Source organism: Anas acuta, chromosome 2 (assembly GCF_963932015.1).
Source record: "Anas acuta chromosome 2, bAnaAcu1.1, whole genome shotgun sequence".
NCBI lineage: Eukaryota > Metazoa > Chordata > Aves > Anseriformes > Anatidae > Anas > Anas acuta.
The window spans coordinates 116367636-116394623 of NC_088980.1; the positions used below are offsets into that span (position 1 = coordinate 116367636).

The 26988-nt window shown below is 41.2% G+C and overlaps 1 protein-coding gene across 2 annotated transcripts in view; it reads right to left on the bottom strand.

Annotated features, from left to right (window-relative positions):
* Positions 1-399: 399 nt before the first annotated feature.
* Positions 400-26988, bottom strand: part of TAF4B (TATA-box binding protein associated factor 4b) — a 69764-nt gene continuing 43175 nt past the window's right edge. The window contains exons 12-15 of one of the 2 annotated variants that reach the window (XM_068671838.1): positions 25572-25697; positions 24486-24542; positions 13000-13119; positions 400-2322 (exon numbers count right to left, since the gene is read on the bottom strand). In XM_068671838.1, coding sequence (XP_068527939.1) covers positions 2155-2322; positions 13000-13119; positions 24486-24542; positions 25572-25697 — 471 coding nt within the window. In that variant the 3' untranslated portion in view covers positions 400-2154. Of the gene's footprint in view, positions 2323-12999; positions 13120-20165; positions 21079-24485; positions 24543-25571; positions 25698-26988 lie in introns of those variants that run through there. The other variant, XM_068671839.1, reaches the window with a different exon arrangement.

A 26988-nucleotide genomic window follows, 5' to 3' on the forward strand; every position in this document is an offset into this window, starting at 1 on the left:
TTCCACTGCACATTGTTGAGGTCTGAGAAGCTTCCCGTGTTGCTGCTTTCCCAGACACGTGCAAAGTGTTTACCTCTGCTCAGCTGTGAAAAAAAAAAAAAAAAAACAGCCTCTGTACCAACTGACAGGGGGAAATCAGACAAATGAGGGGTTGCTTTTACTCCCTGTCCCCCTCTCCGCCCCCCACCTTCGAGCAATTCCTTTCTCCGTCACCTAGTTCTGCTAAAAACCTTGGAAGACAGATGTTTATCGTTAACACTCCGAGTTGGGCAACCGTGCCAATCACTGTGATGGGCAGATAGCTGGGGCTTGCTCTCCGAACCACGCCATTAGTCACAGCGATGACAGCCTCAGACGCTGAGTATCTCAGGCTAGGAAACAGACAAAGGGAACTATTGCTTATTTTTAATAAAATAATTGCTTTAATGCAGTATTTAAAATAATTTTAAACATCTGATCAATAAGATACAGTACACAAATATGGAAAATGCTGCACTTTACATAAAAAGTAAAGCTAAGCATTTAATTATACAAAACAATTTTGCCTGACGCTATCAATATCTTGCAAACTATAGCTTAGTCAAAGTACTGCTTTTCTTTTATATATATATATATGCCATATATACATATATAAATAATTTACAGCATTCATTTGCTAGATTTATTATTCACTACTGTTTCAACACAAAAAACGTAACTGACTCAAAACTTACTGAATTTGGTAACTACCTGCAGTGGTTCTGATGGCAGAGGGCGTTTGAGTTATCTATCACTTTAAAGTTTTAAAGTTGCATGCCAAATAACCATAGGAAGCTTGTTCCTTAAAAGAAAAAAAGTTTTAGCAGGAAGCCATTCAATACAGTCAGTGCCTTTCCCACTGCTCCTGGGAAACAGCCATGCTATGCAGCACTGTGCCACGGGAGGCAAAATATTTGGAGGCTGGGGAGAAAGGTGACCAGGAGGCTTTCCCTTCTACCACAAGGCAGTCTTTACCAGCAGAGGAGATTTTTGAATCTATCCTAGCAGTCTTAATAATTTGGAGTCCTCCTCCTCATTGAACAGAAACCAGGCAACTGGCTGAACTAACTACTTTCTACTTGAAAAGTTTCCCTGTTATACCATATTAAGGTACTATAAACATTAAGATGACAACTAAATCAATACTCTCAATAAAGCAGTGAATCCTGTGCTTTCCAAATATTACTCTTCTCCTTAAGACTCTCCAGCTGTAAAGTTTCAGAACATTTACTAGATCTCAAGTTTTCATTTTTATATTTTTTTTTTCAGTCAGCACAGGTTGTTTTGGTTCATTTCTTTCTAAATCTATACTTAGGCTCATTGCTATTTTTTGATATCTACATAAAGAAAAACATAAGGGATCAGTTTAATGTGTTTTCTCTTCCTTTTTAGGCTCTATCACTCCCTGTATTCAAGTTTAGTAACTGCATATTTTCCCAAACATCCAAGTATGCCCTGCCTACACCATTTGATGTACTTTAACCACAGGAACGACCAATTTGTTCACCTTCCCTCAGTCACTTTGTCAGCGAAAAGGGGAGGGCAGTTGAGGTGATGTAGGGAAGAGAAAGTGTCCCTTGTTCCTTTCACTTGCTACTCTGCTCTCCACAAAGTAGCACTCAGTAGTAATTCTAAACCCAGAAAACCGAGGGAGATGCTGAGTCAGACAGGCAATACATTAGCATGTTGACTGACTGCTGGTTCATGAATAAATACAGTTGTCATGCTATGCAGTGCCTTTAAAATGTTACTTGTTTCCCTAGATAAGGTTGGATTAGAAGAAGGCACTACAGACAGAACAGATGTTGCAGACTCTGGAATACTGAAGCAAGTGACACACATAAACGAGGTACACATATCAAGCCCTCAGAGCCTGCAAGACAGTTAAATGCAAGCAGGTAGTCAGGTGCTTGTGTGTGCAGCTCAGTGTTTTCACTGGTTTACAGACTGGGTTAAACCAAGTATTATTAAAAACCCTACAGGTGCTAAGTTAGGTATTTAATAAAAATGTTTATCTGTAAACAAGAGTTATCCTTACAACGGATCATTTTCCAGAAATTGGAATTTCAAGACAGTGCAACAATGCTTCAGTGTTTTCTTTGGCAGTAGACAGCAAGTTGAAATGTAAAATTCAAATCACTTCAGAAGAGCACGGTACAAGGTAAGAGAGTGCTTCATCTCCCTCTCTTGCTCCATGCAGAATATCAAGTCCCTGAGACAGACACGGGTTATTCTTGGACGAAGCAACTGCTTTGTAAGGCTAAAATTTGACGATCCAGGAGCAACTCCATTGCCATTCAAACCCTAAAAGTGGGAAGAGAGAAAAAAAAAATCATGTCAACACAAGTTTTTAAATCAAACTGGTTGGGTTGTACTGCCTGCTTGCATCAAAGTAACCTGTTGATGTTCAGCTTTACATGTCAGAAACCAGCCATCCAGATGTCCTTGTACATTAGATACTTCAAAAGACAAAGCAAATACCTGCCAGTTAATGGTTTACTTTAGTCAAAGCAATGAAATGACTTATTAGAAAACAATCCTTCACTTTTTTTTTTAAACTATACTACTGTAAGATAAATCACTGCTGTTTCACCGAAGCCATACCACGAACACCTGCACTGAGAAAGGACAAGCTCACTGTGAAAGTCGTACCACCGCAGCTCCTGCGCAGAGCCCCAGGTTGTGCAAGGCTCTTGCTCCCAACTGCAAGCACCCAGGCTCCAGATGTTTGCACCTCTCCTTGAAGAAAACCACAGCTGAGAACAGGTACTAGCCTTGAAACATGGCCAGGAGACACTCTTATCCCAGCCATCACCTGTGAAACGTCCTTTAAGGAAGCAACAAATGCGCGCAGTCAAAGCGTCGGGTGTTCAGAGCGCTGTATCTAAGCCTATCCATCTCAGTCAGCTGCCTCACTTGGTTATGAAAGCACAGTCGGTGTGGAGATGATGTTTAGTAGTTGTACATTCAGGCTATTGGAATGAGCAACCCCCATGCATTCCAAAATGCCCCGAGATTTATTATTAGGGGTGGGGACGAGGAAGATTACCATGAGCTGCACAATAGACTGGCTACTTATCTTGGAGCCAATCTATGCTACACAGCCAGTCTCTTATCACTACTGGAGGGTTCTTGGTAATGAATGCAATTTGTACAAATACAAGTGCTCAGTCTCTGTAACTTCAGCAAGGCGATGCCTGCCAGCATCAACACCGCTTGGAGATGGTGCTGCTTGGATGCTGTGTTAACTATATCAATTCTTACCCTAACACTCTCTGCAAGACTTCAGCAAAATGACTTTGCCCACTTTGCTTAGAGAAATCTGGTTAAAAAAATATATATTAAAAACAAATACCAGTGGTGGTCTATCTATAGTAGCGAACGCTACTGTTGTTAGGGGGAAAGCATTGAAATTTATTAAAAAAATAAAGATTCACCAGAGAGCACATACTAACCACAGAAAACCCAGGGCATATTGCAGAAATGGAAGCTGTATTTCTTACTAGCAGCATGCAGGGTATTCAGCACCATTTCATTTGCTTTACAGTCGATACTATTAAACACTATGAAATGCCATCATTTGAAGCTTTCAGTTTGTTAAATGGCTTGGAACAAATGCTTGTGTGGGGAAGACTGCTGGCCACGCAGCACAGAGAGGGCACTGCTGTCCTGGTAAGACACAAAAGGGTCACAGTTCAAGTTTGTCATATGACAACCCCGAAGGATCCAGGGAAAAGATAGCTCTGCAATGCAGCTGCCAGCACGGGTTGAAAAGGAGGTCAATCCAACAGGATGCAGCAGAAGGCCTCAGGCAATGTTATAAATGAAACAAACCCCAAGGGTTTTCAGTAACCCAACAGCAATGTCCTTTATAATTCAAAGAACTTTATGGAGGTGAAAGTATTTTCTCTCTAAATAGTCATTAGACCAGAAGCCTTACCTTTAAAAATATGCAAAACAAAGCCACCTCGATCCACTTATCTCCCTTACAAAAAAGGAGGCAGACATCACAGATCCCCGAGCCTGCCCGGGAAGCTATCAGAGCTGCAAGATGTTACAGCAGAGCAGAAGCTCCGAGCCACCCATGTTTGAGACAGAGCTATGGATTTATTTATTCTTAAATTCTTACCCATCATACCAGGGCAGAGCCACGGAGCCACATTGTGCTGTAAAATCACCTCCAAGGCCAAAGCTTATGTGGGACTTCTGTTTGCTGGACGCAGCGCGTATTTGCAGCTCGTATTTTTATATTTCATGCAGCAAATGGGCTGATCAGAGCCGAGTACAGCATTTCAAAGGCTCTTCAACTAGTTACTGAGCACATCCAAAGCAATGGCAACCACATCCAAGCCAAAAGAAAAGACCCTTCTCTCGAGGTACGGGATGGTTTAAAAATCAAACAAGTCTGGCAGCATAGCCAACTCCAGTCCAGACTGGGACTGCAACTGGGCTTTGCCTGGTCAGGAAATTCACCCAACACGTTATGATAGGTTGCACAAAGCCTCCTGCACGTCTCTGAACACAGCTTACACAGGGATGATCACTAACCAACTGCATCAAAGTTCTGGCCTTTCATGGTTTTGTTCTGAACAAATGGCAGAGGGTGATATACCTGTCTCTATAACAAATCATTTAAAGAACCTAATGGAAAAACATTTGAAGCTATGGTGCCATCTGCACACCAAAATGAACCATCACACGTGCTTCAGTGTCCAGGACTTTAAGAAGTGCCCAGCTCTGAGCTCTTCAGCTGACACAAGGGAGGAGGCTTCAGGAGAGGGCCCTCTGCAGCTGCATGCTCAGAAGCCTCCTCTTCAGCAAGATCTGGCTGGGCAGCAGGTCAACAGCCCTGGGGTGCTATCAGTCCTTAAAAGAAAGGACTTATCTGGAGCATTAGCAGCCCTCCCCTTTCCATTTCACGTACTCCTTGCCCAGAAGCTGCCCCATGCTGCTGTTCAGACCTTAGGACCTGCGCTAGAACACCAGCCCATGCCTTGCTCCCAGATCTCTATTACATTCCTCCAGTCGGGCAGCAAACATCTTGCTAAGAAAAAAAATAAATATCTGCAGTCCTGTGTTTTGCTTATCCTCAGAGTCCAGTCAGATCAGCAACTCTGTCAGAGCAATACACTTTCATGATCCTCACAGCCTTCTGTATATTCCTAGCAGAGATGAGTGACTGTCACCAATTCTGGCAAAAGAAAGCACCAAGGAGCTCCTGCAGTCGCATACGTGTTTTGCAGCTAGCGTCAGGAGGTTGCTCCCAAAACGTGCCTTTAAGATCTTTAGAGCTCTCTCCAGTGGCTGGATGAAGAATTAAATACTGAATCTCTCTGGAAAGGCAAGAGTGAACCTGATTCAGAGCCACAGCTGTCATGAAAGGCAGCGAGACTTGCAGGACAGGAGTCGTCTTCCACCTGAGCTACCATCGTAGCCTGAATTCCTAGACTCCAAGGTATCTGGAGCACACGATCCAGAAGCCTGCATCTTGAGTACTGGCAGGAATATCAAAGTTGCTTGGAGATATCGGTTAGGACCTGAAACAACGCTCACGGAGGTCAGTAGAAACCTGCCTTCCCACCCACCTGGGCCAGGCCCAGTGACCTGTTCCTGGCAGAGCACACGTTTCCTTCTCAAGTTTCGTGGCTGCACACAAACTGCATGAAGAATTTCAGACTCTTACAGCAGAATTAGAGAGGGGCACTTTAAGGAAGCAAACTTCAGTCAGATGTTAAAAGTGAAGTTGAGAGCTCTCCTTTTAATTTCTGGTGAGGCATAAATACTTTTAAGTCTCCAAGCTAAGATCCCAAACAAGTGCATAACTGAGGCCAGAGAAAACAAAGTGAAAGAATTACTCCAGTGACAAGCCAAGTGCACCGATGCCGCCTATTCTACCAAGCCTCAGCTCAGTCTGCGAGAAATACTCCCACATTCATAATGCTAAAATACTGCATTAAACAGTGTTTATAAAAACATGAGTTGTTTTTTAAAAAGCTGTTGCATCTTTTTTTAAAATCTTATAGGCCATTAGGATAGATCAAGCTGATGTCAAGAAGGCTTAGATCTCTATTTCCAGGCTGCTTCTCACGCAGCTGAAAACAAACATGTATATTTATGATGTTAACTGTAGCCTACAAAGAAGCCTCCCTGAGCTGTCAGATCCATACCACAGAGGATGCCGTTCGACTGCACGTTTTTCCTCAGATTTCAGTGCAACATTCCTGCAAGTCCCTTCAAACTTAGGCAGCAGCACGCTTTACATACTGAAACAAATTCCTGCGAGTGCGCCGTCAGTTTGTTCACCGTTGTGCCCAAGATTCATGTCCGCACGTCACCGCGCATGGCTACATCAGATGCTTAATCTGTACCTGGAGGTAATGACTACTATACAAATATGTCATGTTAGTTAATAGACAATTATTAAGCTGAAATTTTCTGGCTCTTTGCCACATCATTTTAAGCAACGTATTGTCAACTAAATTATAAATCTCTTGACCCTTCACATGTCATCAACGTTTGCGCGTTACCAATATGTTCAGCCTAGAGCTACAACGCAATTAGTCATTTAAATTGCAGATATCCTTCACACATAAGAAGAATTAAGTTCATATCTAGCACAGAGAGAGCACGACACGGGCCGATGAACTGTACTTCTGAAGCTTATGACTGGCAGTCGAGAATATCTGTGCCTGTTTAAGAGGGGAAAGAATTCACGTCAAGTGTATGGCCTAGACTGACAGCAGCCAGGAAATTCGGAGCTGAAATTGAAACTCTCTAGCTGACAGGGGTGCGTGTGCTTAGGTCTTGCAGCACGTAAGATGCTGAATCCATATGTTATAATTAGAGCATGCTTTCAGCTCCCCTCTTCCCCAAAGGTACGACGATCCTTGTAGACTCTTCAGTTGTCCAACAGCTTGAATAAGAACTAGGAAGTGAAATCAAGGGTCTGCATACATGAAGTAGAAAAAAAGAAAAAAACTCTCCTGTATCACTTCAGACTGAAGTCTCAAAATGAGATGGGGAGGGGATAGTAGGGAGAGGAAGGCAGACACGTAAGAGAGAAAGAGAGAACAAAATCCCTCAAGTGTAGAAACAGATTTTGTAGCCTGGCTCCGAAGACCTACTTACATTCAAGTAGCCCAGGTCCAATTTAAAGTAATTGATTTCAAATTCATTTTCTGTACCTTTTAAGAAAATACCTTAGTAGACTATCAAGTACCAATGCCAAGCACCAGTCAGAAGCCTCTCTGTACCCCATGGATACACACAGGGCAGCAAGACCATCCTCATCCACTGTAGAGCCAAGTTTAAGTTCAATTAATTCATTCTGAGTCACTTCCTTTACACCAATAACAAAGCAGATGAATTATGCTAATGTATCCTCATTAGAGGAACTTAAGGTCAGAAGGGTGGCAGTAACTCCTAAAGCTACCACTTCCAGAAGTGCAAAGCCACTTATGTCCCTTCCCTTGACTATCATGCATCCCTCCCTCAAACATCAAAAAAAAAACCAGTGATTTGATTGTCACACAGTGGGAGAACAAAACGCTTCTCTTGCTCAATCATCTGTAAGGTGCAGGGTTTGCTTTCAGTTTGCAAAAAAAGGACTTGTTGCTCAATGGCTTAGTTCTTCCTGGGTCAGGGCCTTAAGATCATTCCCAGAAGCTTAAACCCACACCATACACAGAGTGTGTTTGATCCACACACATACTGGCATCCCCATCCATAAAACAAGCAGGATAAATTTAAGTTCTACTAAGAATGATGAGGTGTGGCACAGAGCTAGCCCTAAAAGAGAAGGTGACCAGCTTGCTTTCTCCACACACAACGGATATTAAAAGTAGAGCAATGACTAGCACAGAAAACAAGGTATTTCTTCCATTTCTTCTTGCCAAACTTTCCACTAGGAAAACACAAGCTTATTTGTGGCCCGCTGTATCGGAAGATGTGCATCACCCTGCAAGCATCACCTTATTTTATGCTTGTTGACTGGGATTTGAATGCTCAGAAAGCATTTGAGCAGCTAGGCGCTGACCCCAGGATACTACCTGCACCATTTACCAGAGCAGCGTGGAGGACCACAGGGCCTGCGGATCAGCTGAGGGCAACATTTTGAGAAATACCTGCACACCTGCCTCCCCAAGGCTGCCACTACAGCCAGATAGAGTGTCAGCATCTGGATACAGCTGCTTGGTGCACCTCTGCTTCCCATCCTTTCCACCAAGCAACTCAGCACAGCCACATTTACCCCAGAGAAACCTCCGGGACTCCCCAGGGGAAGGCTAAAAGATTATTTGTAAAATCATACTGATGACAGCCTACCGTATGGCAAGACCTACACTTATGGAGAGAGTAGCAGGCTGCAGACTGAAGAGCCACCCACAGTATCTGGAGGAAGAACACTTCCTTTGCCATTGGCTCATGCAAGAAGTAAGAAGAGACAGAAGATTTACCTGTGATTCTGTCAACACGAGCAACCTGGGAGAATGTAAATGAAGGATACAACACCAAGGGCACTTTGGGGCATGGCAGACTGCATCTCTTCCAATTGTTTAGGGTGTTATCGTTGAGCCAGGAAACAGGTGAGAAAAAGCACTTCCCCAAAAAGTCAGACTGACTGGGAGGCATCCAAGTAAGTTTTCCCTTAGAAAGTGAAAGAATGGTCCTACCACAGCCTTTAGGTGCTGACCACAAGAGTAACATTCGTCCTCCTAACTCAACTTTCAAAAATGTAGGTAGAGCTTTTTCCTCCCTACTGAGTGGTAACACACAAAAACACTGCTCTCTGCTCAAGGCGGATGACAAGCTGGGAAACAGAATACCTTCAGTTGAGGAAGAAAGTTTACACTCAGAGCTGCAGCCTGTTTCCTCACAGGAAAAAAAAAAAAAAAAAGAAAAAAAAAGCTGTAGATCATTTGCATGAGTTTTCAAACTTCTAAGACTCCAGTTATAGTGAGAACTAGACAAAGACATTCTGAAAATGGCTTTGTCATCAGAAAAGCAGAGAAACTTAAATCAAAAATAATCCTCAAATATTTCTCAATATTGGGAAGTGTTTAGGGGCATTGTACCAACCAATAAAGAATGATGAAACAGAATACAGAATCAGAAAAACCAATCTGTGGCTTCAAATTTACTTTTTCTGATTGTTTTTACAAGAAGCATTCTCCCTTTTCTTCAAGATGAGTTATGTTTGAAGTCTCCCCACCCTTTCATTCATTAGTATTCCCCACATGCACCCAAAATGGGGGAGATAACAAAGTGGGTAACAAATACACATACCCCAAAACACAAATTAATCAGATCTAAAAGACTGACTCATTTGTATCCAAAAGTGTCCAGAGGGACCAGAATGAGAGGGATGAAGATATTACCACCTCTGGAATACAAGTAGCACCAATTAGCACATTTTCACAATAGATGGATTTTCTTAGCAGGGTTCTTCTTAAATTATTCTCTCTGAACAATGCCATTCAAATGTTAAGTTGCAATAAAGTCAACAGGCAAAATAAAGACAATATGCAAAACTACCCCAACTAGTGTTTCAAGCAAGAAAGGCACAGGAATTCCCATTATAGTGTGGGTTTTTTTGTTTGTTTGCTTGCTTGCTTTCTAGGCTTACAGCAAGCCTTATTTTTTCTATTCCATGATCTTCATGGATTTGCCTCTACTGCTGTTTTAAGTGTAGCAATACATAGGCAATAACAAGGGCAGGATACATTTTACCCTTTTTTAGCCTTTTTTTTTTAATGCTTTAGGTCCAAAATAGTTGACAAACAAAGTCTCCTGGGCAAGAGCCTCTTTCTTCATTTGTCATCTGCCACTCTACAAAACGATGTGGCAGCTGGTAAGCAGGGTCTCAGTTGTAAAGCACATGTTTGTGCTATACCACATTTTAGTTCCCAGATTAAAATAATTTTTAACAGGTCATCTTAAGGGGCTACGTAAATAAACCATAATTTAAGAGAAGAAAGTGGGGTGACTGTGTAGGAATTAGATATTCAAATATGTGAGGAAAAAGACTTTCCAGAAGAGGTGCGAATCCAAGTGGTTGAGCGTGGAGGGAGCGGATACCTGAGGTGGGAAGAACCATTCCAAATAGACAATTGTTTGTGGAGAAAAGAAAGAGTATGCTAACAAAATGCTGGTTTTCCACCCTTCACACTTACTGTTACTGCAAGAGAAGGCATCAGATCCATTCTGACCCAGTCTGTTGAGCTGCAGTCTTCCAGTACCCATTACTTTTTGGTACTGGGCAAACACATATATGAAATAAATTTGCTTTCAGCATCTCGCTTTTTCAATACATAGTGTAACTGGTTATTTCTTCCCCGTCTCCCCAAATACCTTAGGGGTTCCAGTTTACATCAATAATGGCTTGAAACCATTCATTTCCTTTAATTATTATGGTAGGCAATTACAAAAAGCTGAACACACAACTTCGTTCTAACACAGACTTAAGAAATACAAACACTATACAAAGAACATTAGGTTAAGGCAAGCTGAAGAAGTCTTAGATTAAAAAAACTAATATGGGTAACATCAGTGATTTCATTCAATACTATCAAAGGATCCTTCACATTCAGGAATAATTCCTTCCATCACACCTGTCTGCCCAGATATTAGGCTTTAAAAAATGGTCACAGGAGTATTATGCACAGATTTACTCTTTGACATTGCACAGTCAGGAAGTTCTGACATTTAAGATTGCTTGTGAGTAAAGCTGTCTGTATTTGCAATTTGAAATGAGAAAGTACATCCTGCCTGCTTAAATTATTCTCAGACAGGTTGCCCAAAAAGATGATTTTAAAGATGCCCAAATGTGCATCAGCCTAAGGCCATATCGTACTTGCTTTCAGTTTCAAAGACCTCCTTTCATCTCTGAAGAATGGAATGTTGTTTACTGCTCAGAATGTTTTGCCATGTTATCATGAACGTATTACAAATGTTCTGCTTCTTGAAATATAGTGTTTGTCTAAACCATTTTTTATCCTACATGAGAAGTCTTAAGCCTTTTATAAATCTTGTTCAGATATATTGGGACACTTAAATGCTTAAGTCCAAACAGCCTTCACAAGTTTGTTATCCTGCATAATTTCACAAAATAAAAAAAAAAGAAAAAAAAGAAAGGTCCACAGAGAAGCAGAGAATTGCTTTCTGGTAGCACGAAGCCTAAGCACTAGGCACCGGAATGCAAAACGGCATGTGAGAAAAAGTAGTTTCACTAGCAGAATTACTTTCACCTACTGCCCTTACAACTCAGCCTAGTAAGGCAACCTATGGGAGAAGCATCTTAAAACACAGCAGGTAAATTTGTGACAACGAAGTGCTATCAAGGTTTACGGTCAGTTTTACAGATGTGGTCTAAAAACATGCTTTTTTAAATTGGCAGTGTAAATAATGGATCACCACCTTACCGTGTCAACACTGTTATGTTTCACTTTATTAAAGCTTTACAGACTTGTGCCAAAGTAGACACGTTGCAAATGATGAGAAATAACTGAAAAGCACCTAACAGGCTGCCTTGTTAAATATTCAGAAACAAACCCGGCATAATTACAGAAAACCACTACGAAGAACAGGAATAGTTACTCGATAGATGCTTATGGGAAGAAGAGAAAAGGACAAGGAAAACTGTTCTCATGATGAATTATTATTTTTTTTAATTTTCCAAGGGTATTACAAAAAAAAAAAATAACTGCACTTTCAGCTTCATGTGACAGTGCATTAAAAACATCAAAGTGAAGAGCAGCTACCGAAAAGCCTGGCATGCTGCTTTCTGTAGCTTGTTTAGATACTGATTCCTTCACTTCACTTGCTGTAAACAGTGAGCATTCAAGGAGTTGTTTGTGTCTGTGTCCATGTCAGAACAAAAATCAAAGAAACAAGTTGACCTTCTCTCCTCAGAGAGGAGTCTTGACACAGCCCAGGCTGAGGGGAAGCCTAAAGGCCAGGTGCCATTACTGTCCCTGTTATGTTACAGGCATTAGCTGAGCTTTATTAAAGGTCTTTACGGACTCCACCATGCAAAAATGCTAGAGTACTTTCATTTATATATATAGGCTTCCTAGGACACAGGGAGGGGGAAGGAAGCCTTAAGTTTTATTGGACAGGGAAACTTCACCACCATTTCCACCACTTCCCAAGGCTTTTCTGCTCGTTGTGCCTAGGTCACACACCAAGCACCCATTTGTTCACAGGCGTTGAGGCTTCCTGAGAAAGAATGGCAAAACTGGCAACAACACTTGTGGCAAGGCGTTTCTCCCATCTCCAGCCAAGATGATGATCTCCAACAGAAGCAGGCTGTCAGACTCCTTGTAAGGAACTTCTGCAGCCTCGTAAGCTACCCAGGTCCTGGAAACAGCTAATCTCCAGCACAACACTAAGAGGTTCAGAACAAAATTTGTTAAAAGCACCTTCAAGGCATTTTTGAAGTGCTGGATGAGCCAGAAAAGGAGAACTGACACACTGCAGGAACCGAATGGTCTAGCAGTATATACTTATTTATTTTTGGTGCTTTTTTGGCGATCCAGCCAAGGCGAACTCGCAGCATATTTGAAGAGTCCCTACACATTGCATGTGGAAAAAAGTACACAACCAAACGTGAAAGAGCTGTTTCAAAAAGCTATCCAAAACTTGCATCATGAGTTCAACTGCTGGTCCATTACAACCAGCTGCTGTGGAAGACCACCACAGCCATGTTACCCTTCCATCGCAGACAGAAGTTTTGAGCCACCATTTCATTTAATCCTTTACACACAGTGCTCTCACCCACAGTTCTTCATATAACACACAAACACACCCATTAAATTTACCAGAAATAACCTTTCCAAGCATCTAACCCATGGACCACTTCGCTTACAGCAGGTAACCGGTCATTTTGTCAAAAGTATTTTCATTTTTTCCTACAGGGAGGGATGAAAATAATTTTATATGAAGATACACCACCACCACGCAAGTCATTGCAAGACATCTCAGTACCTCCAGCCCAGATCCAGCATTTGATGAATCCAATGGCCTTTTCTTCCTCGGTCCAATGGCTGCCAAAGCTGTGAGGTTGGCTTCTCTTTGTTGCATTTGTGCTAACTCCAACTGTTGCATCTAGTTTAAAAAGAAAACACATTAATTACATTGCATAGTATCCTAAAGGGTTTGTTCTCTTTATCGCAGCTTCAGACAATTGCATTGTTGTACCAACACACTCAACAAAAAGAACCAGCCTCATTGCTGGTTCTTTAACTCCAAAGCCATTTCTGATTAATAGAAAATATTTCATCAGAACTGGTTTATGTAGCTGCATTAGTATTAAAAGTTGAAATCACCGAGCTCTGCAAACCAGTCATATTCTTAATTCACAACGTAAACTCACAACTGTACAAAAGCAAGACACTCTCAGCTTCTCCAAACTGTTTTATATGAACTCTGAAACTCAATATTACCGTTTTGAAACATATCCAACTGAACACTGCTGTCAGTTCACCAATGTTGTCCCCACATCTGCCCCAGAACATATTTGAATATTCAAATGCATCTGAAGTAAGTTAGAGATGCATTGCATACGCTTATTTTCACTCACCTCTAAAAATCCTCAACAAAAAGATATCCTCTTTGAGAGGCAGAGAACCTCTGCTTGGGTTAGGTAGACCTAAGGTGGGATTACTTACTTATTTATTTAAAGCCTGATAAATTAGCCAGCAAATCTCAACGATATTTTAATGAACTTCAAGTAGCACAACAAGGCTTCCTGTTCTTTTAAACATGTGGGGATAGGAAAAAGCCTCTAGATCAGAGGAGGAAAGAGAGAAATCCTTAGTCAAGAGCAAAAAATAAAGGTTTATATCTGTATTTTGAGATACATACTATGTCACTCTACTCAACTACAGATGCCAACCGCTCTGGAGGTTAACCCCAGGCAAGCCTGCTGAGAGTTACTGGCCTGGGCTGCCCTCTTGCTAACACAGCTACACTGCATTCAGATCCTTCATCTAGGAGCACAGGTGGAGGGGAGCGCTCCCTCTGTGCAAAAGGAAGCTTTTCTGTTTTGTCAGGCTGGGTTTGTCCTCCAGCACAACCTTTGGCTTTGATGTTAGTCCTTGGACGATCTGACACGCAACTGCACCAGCTCCTTGGCCAATGCTCTCCCCGCTCTCAGAACTTACAAAATGTATTTGGAGCGGAGCTCTCTGCATGCATGCACGTGTTTTTAGAAAAGAGCATATGGCCACATCATGGTAGTGAGTTATCCAATTCTCCTCCCTTCCTCCCCCCCAGTCATTAAAAACATTAATTGGAATTCCTCGTGCAGTCAGTACAGATACTTCACTTACTAAGCCTGCAATGCACCATGTCTTTGCTTGATTTTCTGCTGTCAGAGATCCTGCTTGAAGTAAAATTCAGCTTGTAAGAAGACCTTAGCTTGTAGCACCTACATACACATTGCACATCTTCTCTCCTTGCTGTTACTACTAAAATAAGAATCCACAATAAAGAAGTACTGCTGTTTGTTGGGGAGGAAGTTATCGCTGTGGTTTGTTGGTGGTGGTTGTGTTGTGTTTTTTTTTTTTTGTAAGTTGGCTAATTTTATTTGAGCAACCATTTTACTTCCGATAGGTAGGCTCATTCTTTCTTCAACCACACTGTCAGTTTCACATTGAGAATAGCATTAGCTAGGCTACTTTAAAAAAAAAAAAAAAAGTATTTCAGTGCAAGATCCCTAAAAGGACTTAATTCCATTTAAGACTCCATCAATATATATGCTTGGGATTTTTCAACAGAAACTGTGGAACGCAAGACTTTGATATACATATGTTATGAGGAGTTTTTCTTTTCTGATGATCAGACAAATCATTCAGTTACAAAATCACTACTTACAAGTCAGCTTTGATCACACTATGTAGGCTTTTGCTTAGAAAAACGTAGCAGCGATCCTGCAACGCTAGGCACCATCGTTCACCTACTGTACACACTACTCTTGCTATATATAAATATATAAATTGTTAGTTTAAAATGTATTGCATATTTATATGTGCAATAAACATACAGTGTATTTATTGTATTACAGCATACTTATTATTTACAGCATAATTATATTCAGCAACACATTGCAAATATGACTATGGGGGGATATGGGAGAAATACGATTAAAAATCGACTCTGGGGGCCGATTAAATTCCAAGCTTCAAGAAAAGGCTCCAGTGGAAAAGAAAACCAAGGGGAAAAGATGATTCCCTTTACTTCCAGGAATCACTGCACCTGAAGGACTTTAAGATGACTGAACTTAGACAAACAAAGCAGAAGCCTTCTATTAGCCCAAGCCTGTGCTTCCATCCTTGGGAGAGGCATTAGAAAGCACAGCACAGAACCATAGAATCACCCAGGTCAAAAGGGACCCACAAGGACCATTGAGTCCAACTCCTGGCTCCACACAGGACCACCCCAAAATCAGACCACGTGTCTGAGGAATTAGTTGAAGACTGGGTAAATGCCCAGGCATAAGCACTCCCCTGCCTTGCACGATTCCGGCTGAGAAAGAACACAGTCAACATGGGCTCCCTGAGGGGGCAAGTGCTGCTGCTGGAGGGCAGTGCTGGAAGAAAATCCAGCCCCACGAAGGGCAGGATGACGCTGGGAGGTATGAAAAGGATGCATTTTCTAGAAGCAGAACTGATGCATCTTTGACCACGTAATTCCCAAAACAATGCTGAAAACACATCAGAGCTATACCTACTCTTCCCAGCAAGTTTTCCACCTCGTAAAGAGTCAATTTTTTTCAAGTCAGTCAGAATCTGACCAAGGCTTCAGAGGAAAAGAAAAAAATAAAAATCACTCTTGTTCCATTCTAGACATCTCGGGGATTTTCTGAGAATATAATTAAGACAAATGAATTTAAACGCTCAATCTCTATAATGGACTCAACAGATCCCCATTAAGACACGTGGGCAGTCATCCAAATTACACTGCTGAAGCCAGCAAAATCATTTTTTCAACAAGTTTTGTTCCATTAAAAAGCATGGTATGAAGTGTCCAAACATCTTGTGAGCAGTTAAAGCAGAGAGGATAAGAAGAAGATAACATCAAGGGACACCTGGGGGATACTGGCTGGCTTGCTACTGTTGGATTTTCCTAAACAAGATTAGGAAAGAGTAAGAGGCAACTACACTGAGTCAAATCGGTTTTTAACAGGTATTTCTGTAGCACACAAGTTAGGGCAGAAAGATCATTGCAACAAGTGAGAGACATTAAAAGTAGTATATAAGCTGCATTGAAATATGAAGCAGAGAAGTTGTATCTAGCATTGTTTCCCTTCCAGGGGCTGCTTTTTTTAATATCAGTATCTGACTATAAAAAAGGGTATAAATAGAAACTATCACACTCAGGTATGTACCTTGAAAACAGATATTTTTTTTTCCCTCTTCAAGATAGAAGTGTTTAACAGCAATTCGAGAGGAGCAGGGCAAACCTGTCATACATTGACCCACAAACTAGCAGGTTTCCCCCTTCATCTCCCAACAGATGCTGTTGTTCCACCATGACACCGAAGTCGATTGCGTGTTCTGCCCCAAATTCATTCCTTGGGAACAGCACGAAGAGCAGACAGGCTACAGGCAAGAGGCAAATGAATGCTCCTGCTCTCGCTCCCCCTTTCTGATTTTTACATACACAAAGAACCACAGTACAAAGAGTTCTAAAAACCTGTGTATAAAGATCAAATTGCTATGGAAAACGTCTCAGAACTTGTAAAATAGTCTTTGTTGCTGCTGGCCTTTTTAATAATAAAAATAGGGTTTAAAGTCTGGTCTTGCAGCAAGCAGGAATCTCTAGGGTGACACAATAACCATTTTAGTTAATCTGACCTGCAGCATAAATCAAGAAGTAAGGTATGTTTGAAAGTCCTCCCTTATAGTCAAATGGCATTTGCAGCATGGCTGTAATCACACAAAATGAAAGGTTTTAAAATTGACCTCTCTGTTCTTCACTCAGTCCTCTACCGAGAAAAACATTGCCTTTTCTGCTCGCAGAAACTGTATCTCGCTTACGATGCCTCTCGTTCCACATTTCAGAAGATATGCATAATCTATTTTTACTATTACATCAATGGTGTTTTGGTGGCATTTTAATATTAAAAATTGAATTTCAAGTCGCATAAGGAAACAAGAAGAACTTCAGGTATGAGATGTGGAGACTTTTTAAAGCGATACTGCGTGTTGCTTTTGAGCTTTCTCAGTTAGTAAGTACATGATAAGCAATTGTTCAAGTAATCAGAGCTTCCTATCGAAGTCATGAAAATTTAGCAAGCTTTTCCCTAAACTCTGCAAGGAAGAATGCCTTAAACACAACAAATGAAGTCAACTCATTCACACTAACCAGTCTGTGAAGTGTATAGCAGCAGGTGACTGTAATATCAAGTGGGCCAAAGGGGTAACAAAAGCCCTTGTGCTTAGCCACAAAGCAGAACAGGACTGGTGTAAGACTTCACAGAAGGCAAAACACACAAAACCTTTACTCTCTAGGTCTTCAAGAACAGTTTTACCAGGAAAGGTTTCTGTAAAGCTAGAGACAAGATGTTAAGCATCACTATTAGTCAGCGTTCGTGAATCAATAACATGTCTGAGGTTAAAGAAAAGCCAAATAGATGGCACTTGTCCAGCATAATGCTGGCAAATGAGACGCACCTGAAGAAATTCATCCTGCTGCCCACATCTGCAGCAATTCCAATACACAAAGGTACTAGGAAAAACCTGGAGAAATATTTCTTTCATCCACTTCTCACGTTTAAGTGCTAGGAAGCTTTGTTTAGGAAAACAAAATAGTCTTAGCGATGCAATAGCAAATCAGTAGAGCCACGCAGATAGAAATGAGCTCACAAGAAATGCTTGTAAGACAGATACAGTGCTAAACACTGCAGTTGTGGATTTGGGTATAAATTATATAAAGGAAGAGACTGAAAAGCATACGTACATGATTCTGGGTTTAATATCAAGAAAAGAGAGCGGGGACTGGGATGTCTCCACATGTGATATTGTAGGCTGACAGAGTATGGGACAGATTAAATAAAATATTTAAAGTAACAGAAGAACTGGCAGGAGAGGAAAGCAGGGAAGGCTGCAGACAAGTTAATGTATGCCTAAGGGTTATGTGTGCTATCCAGCAATAAGTACATCAGGAGTAATAAAAGCACTAAAGTAGATGAACAAGAATTTGTATAAGACTTGCAGGGGGAATAAAGCAAGAACTGTAGGCATACAAAAGAGGTAGAAGCCCCCAATTCTTCCAGCTTCCACAGTGAAGAAATAATAAATTTATGAATATTGAAATATTACAGATAAATCAAAGCACCTGTCACATGTCAACATTTCCTTTTTACCAGCTTGCATCCACGAAAAGGGAACCTCAATGTGGGTATTTACTACAGCACTTTAGTATATATTTTAAAAGGTAACTTAACACTTAGTTCCTTAAAAGTGGGGCCACTTAGCACATGGAGTTCTCTCTCTCCTTTTTATCCATTCATTTTCCAACCACCTTCTTCAATTAAGTTTCACCATGTTTTAATGCATCCTCTATCTAATGTTCTGAAACTGTTCTCAGTTGCTTCTCTCCTCCTCTTCGTTGTCTTCTGAAGAAAGCACTCAATTTTTATTTTATTTTTTATTTTTTGCATTCCCTTTAAGCATTTTAAAGGAACTTGTGATGAAAATGAAAAATAAACCTTAACAATCTGTTTTCGGTTCTGAGCCTCTCACACTGGTTCTCATAAAGCTCAACGAGCACCACTGCCTCCAGCCTCTACCTTTTCCATAGGAAATTTTCTGCCCTACAGGTTGAGCGCGGCTGAATCGGAGTTCTCATATGGGGGGCATTCTCCGAGGAAAACTGACATTTGAAGGCTGCATATTTAAACACTTACCATCCTCTCCTCTTGCCTGTAATGCAATTTCTCTTCTCGCAATTGCTTCCTTTCAAACTGTTTTAATTAGCCATACGATTAGTTTCCAGTGACTTTTCCCTCCGTTGTAATTTAGATTTAAAACCAGAAAGGCAGAATAGCATGTGCCGAGCTGAAACGTAGCCTAACTCACAGAGTTGTACACCGTACTGTGGGTTTATTTCAGGTTGATATTCCCCACAGACGTTTCAGTGGGAGAAGTGCTTTTGTTTTATTTCTCCTTCAACCGATACTTGACATTTTCTAGTATATAAATAGCTAGGTAGCCACAAAACTTGAGAAAAAATCCAGGGTGTAGCAACTTCATGACTCCTGATTTTGCCCATTCTTGTAAGGATTTACTAGGTTTGGAGTGCATGTTTCCTTTTACCAGCTTTTTAACAATTACAGGTGCATTTTTGTGCACTCTAGATCAACTAGAGTGTGGTTTAGCCTGTACAGTCCCATCAGCTTGCCTTACTTGGAGGCCCAGAGAAGTTCCTGGGTGTCTAATATCCAGCACGAAGATCTCTTTATGCCTGTTTTTTTGACACAGCTTAGGCTACTTTTGTTGTGAAGCCAAGAAATAGGCTACAGCACCACATCAAAGCAATATATCCAGTAGTTTTTATCATTTCAGATGCTATCACTTTTGAGAAAACTGCTCCATCGCTGTCAGCAGACTTGCATTATCACAACAGGATTGTGTCCAGCCCTTGCAAGACATCACTTTAAAACCATCACAGCTCCGGCAAACCCACAATATCTTGAATGATTTTCAGCTGATGTAGCACTGTGTATTCTCCCATCCTCAAGGTCTCAAAACCAGAAAGTGCCTAAGACATCTTCCATGTGCAGGATCCTCCATATCACCACACTCTCCACCCAACATTTCTCGGTACAGAACTCTGGTTCTCAGCTCTCCATTATCGTATTTTTTTTTGTCATGTTTAGTGCTAACACATTTAGTGCTAACACTTCTTCTGTTAGCGTTTCTAATCCAAGGCCATAGACTTTCAGATGGCTACACGCTCATTACAGTTTCTTGGAGAAACTGCCAAAAGGCTATTTGAAAACCAAAGAACATGCTTAGTAGGGTGATGGGGGGCTTTTGTTTTTCAAAGATAAAGATAGTTGCTATCACTTCCCAGCCAGCTGGATTTAAAATATTATCTTCAAGGTACCCCAACTGTTCTTATCTTATCCTTCTTCATAATACCAGGATGAAGGCCACATAAATAGGGATTTGGTTCACTTTTCAGTTCATTTAATAATCTAACTTTTTACAGGATTTCCATTCTTAACGTTCTGGAAGACTCCTAACACGGCTTCTTAGGCCCTTTCTTATCAGTAGGACAACTCTGCAGAGTAACAAAACGTATGCCTGTTCAATGGTCATCTTTTTTTCAAATCATGCAGAAGCAGGTAAGAAACACTACAGAAAAACAAAGGTGATATAAATCAGTTAATTAAGCAGAAGCTCTCAGAATGTCACTGAAGGGTCATAAGAAGTCCATTGATCGTGATGAGAACTTCTTTACTTTTTTGGCAGGTTATGTTTCACGAGGGAGTTTCCTTTTTTCCCCTGCCACAGGAGTGGTCTTACAGAACTTGAACCATTAGGTTCAGAAGACTAAATACAGAAGCAGAAGAATTGGGGGCAGGAAAGGAAATAATTCAACAGCTTTAAAACTGAGGGCTGGGGACGGTAGGGAGAATTGGGTTACAGCTGCTTGTTACCCAAGAATGCATGTGGGAGAGAAGGGAAAGCTAGGATGGACACATGTAAAAGACTTCACTGTTTACTGAGAAGTTTTGTTGTAACAGAAAACTAAAGTTTTCATCCCAATCAGTTGATAAGTCTTCCTAACATCTCATCTGCTGCCATCTTGTGACATCCATGTCAAAAATCATAACAATAAAATGCACAAGTGTGTCCAGTATATACAAACAAGGGACTAAGAAGACCTGTGCAGTCATTAGTGACCTGCCAGAGCAGGAAGGGAGCAGGCAGGTTTGCTGCCTATCATCAAGTACTGCACATGCTCCTTCCCCTTCTTCAAGATGTGGCTGCTCGACTTTTTCGCTGATGAAGGCTGCAAGATGCATCAAGGTAAGAGCAGAGGTGAAGGCAGCTGTTAGGGAAATAAGCAAAGATACTATTGGTACAATACCTGTTTGCCTGCTCAACCCTGCAGGTATAATCTGAAAGGTACAAAAGATCAGAGTTTCTTTAAATTTACAGCACACTTGCATACTGCCGTTTTTACAGGTCCTCTTTGATGCACTGCTCACATCGCATGCTTGCTCATTTGATAGCATCCCACACCTATTCAATTTAAGTAAGCTCCTTTCAGGAAAGGAAGAAGTCTGCTGATAAGCTACAAATATAGCTGCAAGAATTATTGTATCAGCTTAACATTTTGTTTATAACTAGAGGTATAGGTGAAAGCAGAGCAGGACATAGCAGAAATCACCGAAGAAAATAAATTTTAAAAGGACAAGCATCAGGGACAACAGAGCAAGGACTGTATCCTCTCAGCCTGAAGTGGCAGATAAGGCTGAATGAAAAGCAGGGGCAATTTACCCAGGCTTTGGGAATGCTGCTACACAAAGAGCTGGCCTGTGAGGTGAGCAAGGACAAAATTCTTGAGTGGATAAAGGAGCAGCTTCGGGCAAGCCCAGCAGCTGTCTCAGAAGGAATGTGCACTTTCCGTAGGTATTAAAATTCGCTGAAACAGGTGAAAGGGGGAAGTAAGTACAGATTCAATTCATAGCAAACTACAGAGACTAAGAATATAGGGAAAACTGACTTATCACTGGGGAAGTATGAGGTAATAGGTTATGTGAAAAGGGACAAAAAAAGGTCACAGCAATTATGTACAGCCTGTTGGATAAAAGAATCCACTGCCACGTCTCTGGATGCACTTCCAGCAATTTCAAGAAGTTGCCTATGGCTACTGGATGACAGCACATCCTGGATTTGAAAGTATTCGTGGTCATCATGTACAGCTTGCATTCTGGGAAACAATCCTTTAGAACATGCTCGGGATGTCCAGTGGCATTACCCCACACCCTCTCCCTTCTCCTAGAAGGTTACCGTTAACATAGAGAAGACAGCTCTGAGGAAGAAAGACCCATATTTTTTAAGAACTATAAGGGGACAATCAGGTTAGGCTTTCCAGTGAATACTGGACCAGAATGGCCTGGAAGAGATCCATTTCCAGCTGACAGTGGTATCAAAATTCCCATCTCAGGTTTCTAGACGGTGAGCCTTTTCAGGCATTCACCCCAGTATACCCTGCACTTCTGAATTACCTGTTTCAGCCTCAGGATATTTGTTGATTTTTATTTTGATCTTATTCCAGTTCTACTCATGCTTGTACTTTTTTTATACAGATGTGAGCTGATCATTTACCTACAAACCACTGATGAAGTGTCAAGACTGACCAGCTGCATTTGGGCTCACTGCAACTCAGCCTTGAAGCAGACAGAAGAAAGCACTCATGGCACAGAAGGTGGGTGTCCTGCACATGAAACGTGGTGAGATTCTGGCTGCCTTGCGGTCAGGAAAGAAGAGGAAAAGGCAATACCAACACAAAGATCTGCATTGTCCAAAGAGGAAAATCTGCCTCCTTCTCTTCTGATGAAGCAGTTGGAGATGATCACTGTGAGCAGCACAGCACAGACAACAACGCAGGACAGATGTGAGGAAAGCTGTGATAACCTGGCACAAGATAAGGTATATGAAAGGATGCAAAGTAGAGAACTTAAAACAACACCGAGCACTAAGCTCAAGCAGCCTTCTCCATGCTGTTGGCTCCTTTTTTGTTTACCTGTAAGCCACTTTTAAAGAGATCTCATTAGCAGCACAAATCAGTCCAAAACCAAACCAAAACGCACACCTAGCTTTCTTCTATTCTGAATATCCACATCACAGAATATTTTTCAAGACCCTATACATTATTGTTCAGAGGAAAACAGGAAAGCAGCTGCAAAAATGAATGGCTTAAATGCAGAACTGCAGTGTTTTATTAAAAAGAAAAACACCTCCAGAAACAGTCAGATGATGCAGAGGTAAAGCCACCTACAAGACAAAACAAATCAGCGTTTACCCACTGATTGTTGATCCTGGTGGCACTAGAGGCAAACTGGAAAGGGCTTTAAGGCAACTTCTGTACTCACAGATTGGAAGCATGAAGGAGGAGTTGTAAGGAGGAAAAAGAAGTAAAAGACAGATAGTAAAAAGCAAGTTCCTTCTCTCCTCTTCTTTTACAAATTTCTTCTACTTTGGTATAAATCCAGAGCATTGATTTTAATACTATTTTACTGGATTTCCATTTGTTTTGCCTCAGCTCCTACATTAATCCAAACAATAAGGGCCTTTAAAGCATTCATAAATAACCTGCTGCTGCTGCTGGCACCTAGGAGCCAAGTGCAGCAATGTTAAGCAGCAACAAATTTCATAGTTCAAGAGGCACAGTTAAGGAAAAAGGTTGCTCAGAAAATCACTCTCATTTAGCACAAAGATCCTTAAAAATTGCATGAAATCAGTCAAGTAACTATAGAAACCAATTTCTTCAGCTCTGTATCACACGTCTCACACCTCAATTGTCTTTATTATCGTCTGCTGTCAGATCCTTAATCAGAAATGTGAACAGGCTTGATGATTTATTCAGCAGGGAAAAGAATCTGTAGGTCAAGTGAAAAATTTCACACACACATACACACGCACACACATCTTCAACCTTAGGTACTTTCATTTCATTCTGTTCCCAGTAGCTCTGGGGGCAACTCCAGTGAGATCCAATATTAAGGCTCAATTAAAATAAGCTCCAATTAGTGGAGCTTTTTTCTCTCGGGCTAGAAAAGTCAGGAAATGGATATTGGGAAATGTAAAAAGTCAGCTACTGAGAGAAGGCTGCAGACATAAATGAACTTATTTGTTGATTTCTACAGTTGCTATGCAGAGGCCTCTGGGAGTAAAAGCTTAACCAGTCTAAGCTATAAACTAAAACCCCTGCAGCTAAACATGAACTGTGTGAAACAAGGGCTCCATTCCAGAACAGAAAACTGCTGGGCCCAGAAAATTAAAAGCCAGAGGCATTTTCCATTTAAAACTAAATCCCAGTACCGCCTCCCAGCCAAAGAATTATAAGCAGTATCAGATTTACAAAACGAACAATTACCCTGGAAAAATGTAGCCTATTGTACAGTCCCAGATGCTAAATCTCAAAGTTTCTTTTTTTTTTTTTTTTTTTCTAATCCCACATTATATTCCTACCAAGTGTACTGCTGTAAGTTTACAAAGAGCCATTTCTAGACAGGACTGAAACTATGAAAATAAAATGTTAAAAAAGAGAGCTCATAACTCATTGACCTCATTTGAAGCACTGCCCTTGCCTGTAGCAGTTCCTGTCCTTCCCCAAGGCCTCGGCAAATGGTATGCAACAGCAAAATAAACCCTGACCTAATTGCCAGGACAGGGCTGCCAACCTTCTCTCAACACACAAAGGCAAGCATGGTAACTTGAAAGTCCTACCTCTTTTGCTTTCTGCTTCAAACGCAGATGCTCTGGATCTTCTTTATTGGAACGGCTCTACCAAAGGAAGAGGAAAAAGATTGAACAGAAATTACCAGCATCCAAACACTGCTGCATCCGTTAAATATTTAATAAATGACAATTTTCTCTTGTGATTGAAAGATTTCGCTCCAGGGGTGAATGCCTCCATCCAGACTGGCTCCCCTCCCCCTCCACACACATAACTCCCCCCTCCCTCATCTGGGCCGGCTGCCTCTGCTCTCGCCCGAAGCAAGATTAAGCTGAAAATGATGCTAACGCTGTCAGTCAGGTCCAGTCTAGGCATGATGCTGTTCATGTCAGCAGCAGACACTTACAAAGGACAGGAAGTGCAGGAAAGAAAAGGAGTCCTACTTGTGCAAGTACAACTCGATTCTTTCGAGTCTAGATTACACTTCCACCCAAGGGGCTCCAGAATCCAGCTCGAAACAGAAACAACAACAGGAAAGGATCAACTCCCGTCTGATGTTGCAACAGCTACAGATCTGTTATTTACTCCTCTGTTCTTCAGGGGAGGTATTGAGGAAGGATACTTATTCTGTACTGTCAGTGTCTTGAGCAGGGATTCTCAGATGCAGGGGTACCAGGCTTGAAGGTAAACACTCCGATCTGACTACAGCAAAGAAATACACCTGGCAGAGCAGTGGATCTCACCAGACACCAGCCTGGACAAGTATAGAGAATCTGTATTTTCTAACGATGCCAAGCGCAGCTATGGAGAAAGACAACAGTTTTGGAACCAAAAACTGAGCCAGAAATTAAGTTTATGGCTACGTAAATACTTATTTCATTTTGTCCAGTAGGAATAATCTTAAAAGAAGATTGAGATCTTCCCCTACCACTTATCTAGAAGAAGTCCTGTGATCTCTAGAAGGTAAAAAGCTAAAATCCTTTTCTGCACAGCCCAAGCTGTCCTAACCATTAAATTTCTCCAGTTATAAGGTTACTGGTTATTGTATCTAAAGCAGAAACTGGAGAAACCTATGGATGTTCACCAGTCTGAAGGACAATGCTACTTCCATGGAAAGCAAGGAATGATGTTCTTACCTTGGCTGCTCGTAGTAACATCTCACGTTCTTCTTCATCCTTTCTCTGTTTTTCTAGGTGATCAAGCTTCTCGAGAAATCTCAGCTGTGCTCTGGTATCACTAGATACGATGTACTTATCGCTCCCCTGGAAAGAGAATGTTGTTATAGACAATCAGATTTTTTTTTTATACACTACTAGAGATAACAAATGGAAACAGCCTGAAAAGAAGAATATTCTTTTTTATCAAAGCTGAAAAATTTAGGCTGTTCTAGGAAGATTTCAGGTGGCAAGTAGCCATTCACATATCTCCTCCCCACAGATCCATGCTTCTTTGGATCCATGACTAGTAAGAGGTTACGGAACAAGTGCCATTATCAAGATTTAGTTCTATTGTCGATTGATTATAACAACAATATTAGAATTGTAGTCTTTACTAAAAGGCTATGATAAATAGCATTTTCATATGCAGTAAACATATACACAAGATTGTGTTCTTGATGGGTTATTAGGAGGAGAAAAAGAAAGTAGACCATCATATCCTTTCTCCTTTAAGGAGAAAAAAAGATTCAAAATTTAAAAGTTTCTGACATTTAATCCTGAATTTGAAACAAGCCTCACCTGGTGGGGAACAGAACTAGTAACGATGAATCTTGGGGTAAGTAAAGTGAGGTGATTAATTACATATGGTTTACTGTAGCTTCAGGAATACACTATTCTGCATCAGTGTATGTTCTCAAGTCAGAGTGGTTTATTTTGGAAGGTAACCTGTGGAAGTCATCTGGTCCAACACTGTCCAAAGCTGGGCCAGAGAATACTAGCAACTGGTTCCAGCACTAACTGAACATGCATGCACTGAAGCAAGCCTGCAGTCATTTTAGTTTAGATTGAAAAAAGCAGCCATCAGTAGTTTGATTTTCTGATCATCATCGCCCTCTCTGGAACATCTGAGTGAAGTGTAACCTTAGTTTGCCTAGATAGGAACTAAGATGGCAAAAGGGAAGTTCTCAAGTGGTGTCAGCTGGCAGTGAAAACCTAGCTTTTAGTGCTTCTGCTCTTCCAGACAGGCCACTGAAGCCATAAATTAGTCAAACAGCACCAGACAAGACAAGGAGTCCATTCGAGAAGAGGCACATCTGTGCCACCTAGCTGAACCACTCTTTCAAATGCACATCACTCTTCTGCCTCTGTTACTTCGTCAACTTCTCTCTTCCTAAGAAATTTACCTTTAGGCTTTTACCAGCCAAACACACTGCACATTTTCAGCAACCCTTTTTCCTTCTACACTATCCCAGTCTCACACTTCAATGAAACAGCCCTGACATGCAATTATTCTGGAACAAGCACAACACGTTTTACAATCACATTTTAGGCAAGAATATATTTTACATATATAAACTATCAATGAATTCCATTTCCAAACAGTTTTCAAACACAG